The sequence below is a fragment of the Podarcis gaigeae genome (genome assembly GCF_964106915.1).
Source record: "Podarcis gaigeae genome assembly, chromosome: 5".
NCBI lineage: Eukaryota > Metazoa > Chordata > Lepidosauria > Squamata > Lacertidae > Podarcis > Podarcis gaigeae.
In genome coordinates this window covers 65,422,997-65,433,656 of record NC_139681.1, presented here as the reverse complement: position 1 = coordinate 65,433,656, position 10,660 = coordinate 65,422,997, and the positions used below count along the sequence as shown (strand labels likewise).

General features: G+C 41.3%; 1 protein-coding gene across 3 annotated transcripts in view; it reads right to left on the bottom strand.

Annotated features, from left to right (window-relative positions):
• Window positions 1-1,388: 1,388 nt before the first annotated feature.
• UBXN7 (UBX domain protein 7) overlaps window positions 1,389-10,660 on the bottom strand; it is a 28,390-nt gene continuing 19,118 nt past the window's right edge. For all 3 annotated transcript variants that reach the window (XM_083738653.1, XM_083738654.1, XM_083738655.1), the window contains 6 exons: window positions 9,809-9,955; window positions 9,558-9,648; window positions 8,849-8,976; window positions 6,795-7,185; window positions 6,290-6,369; window positions 1,389-5,575 (listed from right to left, as the gene is read on the bottom strand). In XM_083738653.1, the coding sequence (XP_083594779.1) occupies window positions 5,414-5,575; window positions 6,290-6,369; window positions 6,795-7,185; window positions 8,849-8,976; window positions 9,558-9,648; window positions 9,809-9,955 (999 nt within the window). In that variant the 3' untranslated portion in view covers window positions 1,389-5,413. The remainder of the gene's footprint in view (window positions 5,576-6,289; window positions 6,370-6,794; window positions 7,186-8,848; window positions 8,977-9,557; window positions 9,649-9,808; window positions 9,956-10,660) is intronic.

The following is a 10,660-nucleotide window of genomic DNA, read 5'->3' as shown; positions in this document are numbered from 1 at the left end:
CAGGCTCAACGGCCAAGCATGCTTTGCGTGCATAAGGTTCCAAGCAAGATTAGAAATGACCCGTCTACAAATCCTTGATAGTCATTGCCCGACAATATAGGCAATACTAAGCTAGGCCTAATGATTTGACTCAGTCCAAGGGAGCTGAGAACAGGCAGGGGAGGCTCTGCCAGCTTCTAACAGCGGCACTGAGTGCTGTCCCCTTCCTCTCAACCCCACTATACATGTCTACAATTTTTGAACAACATTTACAACCTAGGTAACTGTCTTGCCAAAGGCCAGGTGGTTCTTTTAAAATGAGATTCAGAAGCAATATAAAACATACAAGTGGGTGAAATTAAAGATTTTATTCTAAAACAGCAAGCAATGTATACCTACCAAGCAAGCACTTCAATCTGTCACCTGGAAGCCCTCAAGAAGCGGCGAAGAGACTCCCCCAGATAGCCTCAGTTTGCATGGCCCTGTGACCCATCAGTCCGTGCATAAGCTTCAAAGAAACTCTGCCCAAACCGTCTGATTTTATAGATAGCCACCCCCTCCCAATGCCTCACTTTCTCAAAACAATGTCCAACATCAAAGAAGATACCCAGCATTATCACCCACAACTGATGAGGCAGCTGTGGGAGGGGGGCCTTCACCTCCTCCCAACTTTCTCAAGACATCTAAGACTGTTCTCACACCATCAGAAAACTCAACAAGAGCAAGGGAGGGGGAAGGAACAGAGGCAAGGTAGGGCTCCATGTCAGATCACTACCTCCTCAATATGTTTTGTCTTCCGGAGGCATTTCCCCTACAGTCCCTAAATGTGAACATTGGGGCTTCAGTTCCTAAACACTCCTGCACCAGGAAGTACCACAAGTGTTAGGACATCTGTTGTCAGAATGGTTGCTTCTCTAAATCCTCCACTTTCTAATGCACAGTGTATTAATCTTTGATATAAAAGAAGTCCTACCTAAAAGAAACAGGGTAGAGGCAATAATCATATTGAAATAATCATTTGATAGCATATGCCCACCCTTAGGAGCCTATTAAAAAAACACAAAAAACAGGACAAATTTTGAAAAACAATGCTCATGTGGACTCACAACCACTATTTTTAAAATTTAGTTCAGAGCCAATAACCTAAGAGTGGCTGCCACTTAAACTGTAACTCCTGGTAATGTTCACTATTTTCCCCATCCCTGCTCAGAATCACTGCTTGCCACTTGCAAGTTATGGGGAAACAGTTATATCACATGATCACATCACACATTTATTTACTAGAAAGTCGGCAGGCGGACACACAAAGTTAGGTCCTTGTCTCTGAAATTTTGCCTTCACAGAAAACACATTTTTCCTTTTGTATCCCAGGAGAACTTATTCCCTTCTAAAAATCAACAGGCTAAGAATTAGTGAAAAGGTCTGCTTTATTTCCAGGATCAAAATATTACAGTAGGAAGGGCATTTACACATATTTATAAAAATGCAGCAATTGTATATATATATATTTATATATATGTATATCAGAGGTTGCCTTGAGTTTGGTCCTTCCCATCACAGCAAGCTGAAATCTTCTCTTCTCCCCACCCATCTTAGAATTCTCATAATTACAAAGGAAACGGCTTCTATTGAAAATGTAGCAGATCAGTTTTACATAGCTGAAGCTATAAAGTTTTAAGATCGCAACCCAACATCAAAAAGTCAACCAAATGTCTTGAAGGGTACCATAACTTTGATTATAACAGTATCCAAACCATATGCTCCCAGCTTAAATAGTTTGTAATTTAACACCTCAAACCACCCCCCACCCTATAACCTGTCATTCTATTTTTAATTTCAGAATTCTTTTTGGAATTTGCCTTTCATTATTATTCCTATAGCGTTATTAGTGTTAACGTGGTACATCTATATACATTTTGGAACATTTCCAGGTGCTATGCTTGCCACTAAAAACTAGCTGCATAATCCTTGTTTACCTGTGTTGCATCAAAGACCTCTCTCTAAAATCCAGGTTTCAGGAATGATTTAATAGTGTTGCAGTGGGTGGGGGGGTGGAGAGAAAAGGGTATCAAAAGCCTCCTACGTACACATTTGCTTCTTTATCATAAGCTTCCATAGCAAAGCAAATCTACCAAAGGAAATGAATACGAACCTAGGGACCTGAAATGAACTAAAGCACAGTCTTGCTAACATTGCAACATTGGAAAAGCTATTCAGGTTAACACAGTGAGGATTATCTTGTTAAAAAATCTGCAGGCACCTGGAGGCAGTCAAAAACTAGGTTCAAATGCACAGCACATCTTAAACAATTTGAGTCCAAATATCTTCTTGAAAAGTACATGCTGAAATACAAGGCCTGTAAGAGCACACTATTAAGAACAGTACAGTTTAAAGTTTCAAATTGGTACGCCTTTTTATTTATATGCTGCTTTTCTGCTCTCAAGGCACTTTTTACAGGAACACTGGTGTCAAGACCTTCTCACCCCAATACATTGCATATCTTAGAACAATTCTGTATCACATGCCTGTTAAGCTGCTGAACTGCTTTAAGGATACAGTAAATCATAGGAAAGATTAAAAACCAATTCATCTGAAATACCTAGTACGTAGAAAAGGCATTTTAAACCATCAGTAAGTTGCCTAAATGGTGCCTCAGAAACTCAATCTCTCTACACCCATGCCCCGTTCTCAGTCTCTCTTTAGAGCTTGATATGTGGAATAAGCACAGCGAGAGTTTGCACAAATTGTGTACCGGTACTCCCTAGATCTTACAATCCATTCAGTAGGAATGATCATTCAGAAACCATGCAAGTCACTTGTGTACTTTGAAAGATGCTGCATTAAGAATTAAACTGCTAAAAGATGCCTATCTTTTAACAGTTATCTTTCATCAATGTTATCTTTTAACAATGACTAAAACCAAAAGGACGCTGACCTAACCCATTTCAAAGCATTTTGTAAAAGCCATCTAAAAGCAGTGGATTGTAACCAATAGCTTAGCAGACAGTGCTTCTGCTAGCTCAAGTCTGGCTACCCAGTTTTCATCAATCCCTTTACATACTGCAGGCCCCATTCTGTTCTGGAGGGTTCCCCAACCCCATAAGCAGCATCTGGGGAGACTTAGAAGGGTTGGGGTCATCAGTGAAAATCAGGTTCCCCAACTTCCACAAGTGGAAGCACTTCTGCTAAAGCAAAGCCACCACTGGATACAAGCCAGCTTTAAATTAAATATTCTGAGGAAAGGGCCAACCTACTGCTGGTGAAAAGAAAGAGTGGGAAATGCACATAAGGCTCCTTATGTTTGGTGTACTTAGAATGAATGCAACAGTTATGGTCATTAAGCAGTGAAAGACTTGCACTAACCAATGCCTAAAAAGTTTAGCTGGGGAATAAATAAGTTGGTGTTGACTATGGGATGGGGGGTGAGGAGAAAGTAATACTATTACAACTTGGCAGATTTTTATCCAACCAAGTCATACTCAGAGTAGAATCACTGAAATTAATGAACCTAAGTTAGTCAATGTCTATTAATGTCAATGGATCTACTCTAACAGTGGACACAACCCATTGGACCTATTATGAGTATGACACCCAATGGATTCAGTTCTCTTTCCATAATTGCACTTTGCGATCTAACCAAAGCAGTAGAGTGCGAACAGCATCTTCTCCTAAGAGTAACATGCACCTTACAAATATATAGGGTGAGTGTGTGAGTCTCAGTTTTACAAACTAGTAACTAACCAGGCAATTATTTGACTTTACACTTTTAGTTTTAACAGGTAATGTTGCCTTTCATCCTTTGCTAAGATCATCAACTATGCAAATCAAATGTATGCTGGCACTGGTGTTTTTTTTAAAGAAGTTTCGGGGGTTTGTCAAAAGCTAGATTTCTTAACCAGCACTCAAGTATGACTCCCTTAACGTACTTTATTTGTGAATTTACACACTGCCAACAGTGTGGTTCTTTAATTATGGCCTTTGTGGGCAAATATCCACCAACACCTTAGAGAAGCAAGGGGTTGATTTTTTACAATGTAGTATAAGCATTTTAATCTGCAAGAATGATCCTTGTGGGACCTTATCAAGTGTGTGGCAACAATATAACCATCTTTTGAACTGGGGTTCGATTACAGCAAGTTTTACCAAGCCGAGGAAGCCACACCATACCTACCGTAATTAAATGGACAATTACAACAAATAGTGGCAAGTAGCTGTCTGAACAACTTGAGCTTCAAGAACACCAATATTACTGCTTGAAACTATCTTATTTTATGTTGTTAGCATCTTAATTTAACTAAGCGTTTTTTAAATTAACAGAAGAGCACAAGAGAAAGGCTTTCCTTAGAGCCGAGTACCTGTACAAATACACTGAAGCCCAGTGTTGACAGAATTCCTGAAAGGTAGTTAATAAAAACAGCTTTTGAGTTATGACAGAAGAGGTTTAATAAGTTTTACATTCATGGTCAGTACCTTGCCATATTCCACTGATGGTAAAATCCTGACAGAAGATGAGAATCAATCCCGCATTCCCCCAGTTTTAATTGTGACAAGGAAAGAAGAAGCCCTGAAGCTATAGACCAAGCACAGAGGGTTAGGAGCACAATGGTTAGATTATACTAGACCTACTGACTACATCACCTTCTTTTAAAGCAACTCATCCCATCTGCAACAAAAGGAACACATACAAATAAACTCAAACACATGTTCTAAGGTGGTTCATTTTGCGCCTTTCTGGGAACTGTGCTTGTGAAGACTCCCAAAGGGCTACAATGATCAATGGATCTTCAGCTGTTTCCATTTTTTTCTCCACATGTGGGCAAGACTTTTGACATAAGCATCTGGGCATGTGCTAACTGCGTTGAAAGCCTGTGTGCATGCCAACCTGTGGCAAGTCAGTTGTGTGCACTTGCCACCACACAAAATATTCGGCTTTCAGCATATGTTGGTACCCCAGGGGAAAAAAACTTGTTTGTCATTCATGCTGAAAACCTAATCCTGCACATGGCAGTGGGGACTAAAAGCTTTCTCAATGCAGTTAGCACATGCTGAAATGTTTCTCTAAAGAAACCCACAATATTTGGTCATGTGACCGGTTGAAAATAAAATATATTAAAGAAGATAGATTTTTTTTTTCTGAGGGGAATGAGAAACTTTTCTTATTCTGGCTGTTCAGTGCCCCCAGCATGCTTGATATACAGACAGCGCTTCTGATTTTGATACAGCAAACATGCCTTCCTCCAGCATCAAAGCCAAGCAAACCTATCCTGTTGTTTCCATATGGTTCATTTGCTAAGAGTAGCATGAAAGGAGGGAGAGAAAAGAGAAGCCAGCAAACTGCTGCCTGATTTCAGCTCTGTAATCCCATGGAGCCAACTGCACACTGGTGAGTTAATATTGTAGGCAAAGATAACATAGGTGGGCAAGGCTGGGAGTACTAATTCCTTTCCTGCACGAAGACAGTCTCTTGAGGACAAAGACCAGCCTCCTGTAATGTGATGTCATAGTCCAGATGGGAAAGTTTCCTTCGAGGAAAGTTGGTGAGGAGTTCAAAACGTTCATTGGGGTATCCTTTTGACTGTACATGTTTGATGAGAGCCTGGAGAGAAAGCAGAGACCAGTGTCTTAATGATGCAGCACCAAAATACAACAGGGTGGTATCCAATACAGTTCTTTTAGCACAAGGACTTCTGGTTGTGCAACACAACTTACCCTCCCTCCTAAATCTGTTCTGGGGTTTCTCAACCCTAGCACTCTCCCCCAATCCCCCAGAGAAGATTTGGGGAGGGTGTAAGGAGATGAGAGGGACAGGAAGTTCCACCACACAAATGGAAATATTGCATTACTTTGCTGGATACCGTAGTTTTCAATGCAATGTGTGACCACTTATTATGGAAAGCTACTTCTGCAAAAGGGCAGCAATCACTCCTGTAGGTCTTTAACCTACACTCTGATGGCATTGCTGTTATCACGGCATATACTGTGTTGTGAATGCCTAAGTTAGCAAAAGTTAGTATGAAGGACCATTAACCTTCCTCAACAAACAGCCCAATTTGTCTGGAGCAGGACATTTGGACAGTAGAAAACTCTAGACAAGAATTTGGGATCCAGTCTTGAATAGAGACCTGACAGAAGACTAGGCTGTTAAGAGGTGGTTAGAAGTCACACATGAAAGGGGAAAGCATATGTTGTACTTTAAGAAGTGCAAGTGTGGAAAAACCAGGTAAACAAAAGCATGTCTGAAATGCACAGAGAGACTGGAAAGGACATTAAGACCAAAGAAGCAGTGATTCTTCAAATCACTTCTACTTACCAGAAGCTTAGCTTGTTCGGGCAGTGAAATTTGTTCCCTCTTCCCATCTGGATACCTTAGCATTAGCTGTGCCTTTGGTCCTAATAGAAGAAAATGGCAAATAAAACAGAATACATGAACAAGCTTTAGCAATCTGTGTGCTGATAATTTAGTACATATCAATATGGAAATGTACAAGTTTCAAAAAGTTTTGAGTTCATGTGAGCGCTCATAGCTTAGTGGTAAGCTACATACTTTGCATGGAGAAGGTCCCAGGTTCAATCCCCAGTGAAGATACACTTAGCAGGGTTGGGAAAGTACTTTGGCTGAAACTCAAGAGCCACTGCCAGCCAGAGTGGACAGTACTGGGCAATATGGACCAATGGTCTCACTCACTATAAAGCAGATTCATATTTTAATAACTATTCCTTCACCACCAGAATAAAAGCCCCATAATGGATTTAGAAGACTGAATATTTACCATTAGTTTTTTTAATGATAGGAAACATTTAACCACCACACTTACCGTTCACATTAAGTTCTTTCACTGCTGCTTCTGGCTTAGCCCCAATCTCCTCTACTACCCCAGAATCCATGCAAGATAGTCCTCGGTGGTTTGTTACCACCTCTGGTTCAGTCCTTGCTGTGGGCTCAGGTTGGGGCCTTCTGCCTTCCTCTTTTCTACAGCCCAAATCCTTATGTGGAGATTTCCTAGACTTGGCAGGATTCTCTGGCTCATCATCATCAGAACCACAAACAGAAATAAATTCCTCACTTCCAGAGAAAAGCTCCGATTCAGACTCTTCATCTGATCTGCTTTCCTGCTTGACTTGGTCAGAGTCAAAATGTGTCTCCTGTAAAGATGCTCTGATGGCAGCTTCCAACTGGCTATCTTCACTCGCATCAATGAGACTCTCCTAGTTAATATGACCATAAAGCAAAAAGGGAAACATTATATTACACTGAGAAGTAGGACAGAGACAACAGAAAATTATTCCTCCTTTCTATGAATACTTTTGCTTACAAAGCAAGGTATTACCTTTTTTTGGATGTTAATGTGGAGCATGTCATTATCATCATCATCATCATCAATATTATGACCTGTCCTCCATCAGCAAATCCCATTAGGATATCAAACATTTCCCAAGAAGAAATTGGGACTTCCAACGCTTGCACACTTATCCCCCATCACCTTGCAGACACTTGCCTGGTTGCACCCCTTACCTGCTGCCGCCGCTTGCCCACCTAACCACCCTCCCGCACCATCCCACCGCTGTTCATTTGCATGCCATCTTACTGGCTTGTGTGTATGAGTGCCTGCCACTGCACTCCACCACGCACTGCCCCTCATCTGTGTGCCACTGCTGGCTGTGTGCTGCCACACACGCATGAGGAGGACCGCAGTGATGTACTTCCAGAAGTGGCACTATACTTCAGGAAGCTTCGGTCCTCCTCATGTGTGTGTCTGTATTTTGGTTCTGTGCTCTTTTTCTGTGCTATTGGCTGAAATCTGGGGACATCCCGGGATGGAATCATAAGCCAGGGCTGCAGACTGCAGTTCTGAACACCCTCCAGAAACTGGGTTTTGCCCCTCAAGCCCTTCTAAGTCTGGGCTTGGGCCAGGCAAAAGCCATGGTCAGGCAAAGAATATTAGATGCCGAGAGACAACAGGACTGCGCAAGGTGCCCCGACTATAAAATTCTAGAAATCGAGAGATGCATAGCCACACCGGCAGCATATCTCTCCTTTCTCGTATCTAGAATTGCAAGAAGGGCCTTTACACTTGCCAGAAGCGTGGCTCTTCCCTCGCCAGTCCTGGATGGAGCCTTTAGAAAAGTCCCCTATGCCCAGAGACTTTGCACCTGTCCATTGGGAGAGATAGGAAGCACAGAACACTTGTTCTTTAAATGTCCCTTTTACGAAGAGGTACGCAGTAAGTTCACTGATCCCCTACTGGTGAGGCTTGCCGACCTCCCGCAAAAGCAAAAATTTGACCTTTTGCTGTTAGGCAAAGACCAGAAGAAGACCTGGATGGTCGTCAGATTCTGTATGCAAATCTGTAGACGCAGACCATCGCCCAACTCAAAATAGTCCGGCATGAAAATCCCCAAACCCGGTTCCATGGGTGACTCTGAGTCAACTCCCTGGGATAGTTTATTGTTGAACAGTGTGTCTAAATTTATTGTTGCACATTGTTTTAATTGTCTGTTTTAACCATATTTGCACATCAGTTTCTAATACTGCGAGTGTCCTCTATTTCAGAGGCTTCTACTCTGCAGCCTCTTACAGTTGTTTTAACTGTGAGTCTTTTAGTTCTTACGCTCTTACAGTTGTTTTAACTGAATGTTTTTATTTGTTTTTAGCTTTTATCTGTTTTAATTATTAGTTTTTGTTGTTGTTGTTGTTGTTTTTATCCACTTAATATTCTGTTCTCTGACTGCTGGTCTATGACTGTAATAAACTGATTGATTGATTGATTGATTGATTGATAAGCCAGGGCTGCTTCCATAATTCTGGGATGTCCCAGTAAAAATGGTAGAGTTGGAGGGTCTCAACAACGATTATAATTATTATACTCACAGAACGAGAACGCTTCTGGGGAGGGCTAGTGGAATGTCCATCCAGTTGTCCATGCTCACCTAGGAACCCAGTCACTTGGTCCAAAAAAGAAGTTACATCTAGCTGGTGCCACTCAACTAGCTTCTGTCCTATTTAAAATAGTAATAAATCATACTTCAATAATTGGAGTTTCAAAATAGCAGACAGAATGAAACAGTAGCAGACAGAATGAAACAAAATAGAAACACTGGCTTTACAGAATTTACATTTGCACCGCAATATGCTGGAGATTTTAACCCATATGTGTTATTTTAAGAGGACTCCTAACATACTTGCAAAATGATTCTGCAAAGGGAAGAGCAGGATCAATTCCAGTGGTTGGAAAGTAATAAATGCTAATCTTTCTCTTAACCCCAGATATCAAATAGCCAACTGTACCTAATGGACTTAAAAGTAACATGGGCAAAGCAACAGTGAACACTGACCCAGCTAGATCATACTCTGGTCCTGCATTCTAAAAGCAGTCAGATGCCTCTGGGAAGATCATGAAAAAGATGAGAAAGCAAAATCCCTCCCTTATTTGAGCTAAATGGAGATGTACCTTGAAACACAGTAATCTTGATTACAAAGCAATCAGCTCCCAGTTTACAATCATTTCTAAAGGAAAGTTTTTGGGTATTATTTATAAAATACCCATAGCTGCAATAGAATCAAGTGTTTCACCTCTTACCTGTCCTAGGGTCCAGGATAGACACATAAGGGAAGTCTGCTAGTTTGTAGAACTGTATGTATCGTTGTCCTTCCTCACTGTCGTGGTACACCTATGGAACAGCCAAGATTTCCTTTTAAATGCTTGAAGAAGCAATTTAACAATATAGCCCAACTTGGAGCCACCACATAGCTAAAATTAAAATTAAAATGTAACCCAGATATTGGCTCTTTTACTAAGCTTTTCGTCACTGAGGAAAGCAGCCTTCCCACCTGCCAGAAAATGAAGTGCTCTCTGATAAGGTTTTTCACAGCCTCGTTGCTCCAAACGTCACGGTTGAGACACTGACAGGCGAAATCTTGCACATTCTGTATGTTAATCATGAGCCACTTGTTCTGCATTTGACCACACTCCTTGGCCTGAAGACAGGAAACAACAGTAGGAACATTAGCCAAAAATGAAGGTCTAGCAAGAATCAATGCCAGCAATGACGGCTTCTACTTATTGTGGCAGGCTTCAATCAGGACTCCAAAAGGTAATCTGCAAACCAGCCTGACAAGCGGTGTGCAGGGTTAGAGAATTCTGCAGGTCAACTTGTCTTAGTAAAGATCACACGGTGATTATCCCAAACTGTTGAATGTCAACATGTCAAGCATAAGAAAGTTTGGGGAGAAAGCATCTGGGGACCGGGGAGGGGGGCGGGTGTTGAGGTATGGAAATCCAAACCCAAGAGTGGAACCTGAATAAAACATTATGTAATGAAGAACAGGAAACGAGTTATATTGATCTGACCGCAAGACAGACAAGTCAATTCAAGAGCCAAAATTGTGGTGGATTGGCATTATTGATAAACTAGCAGTTCCTTGTTCCATTATTCATTCCCTCTGGTTTTCTGTTTGTATATGCTATTTTTAAAAAATATTATTGGAGCACTAAGAGCCACTTTCTGATAGTAATTCAGACTGAAAGTGGGGGAGGTGGTAGGGTTTGAAGTTGCAGGAAGAGATCTTACTGGTTTGAGTCACAAAGCTGGCATTGCCTGATTGGTTGGTTGCAAGTTAATGTAGGAGTTTGATCAAGAATGTAATTCTGATCGCTGAATTGCCATACCTGTTGAAAAAAAG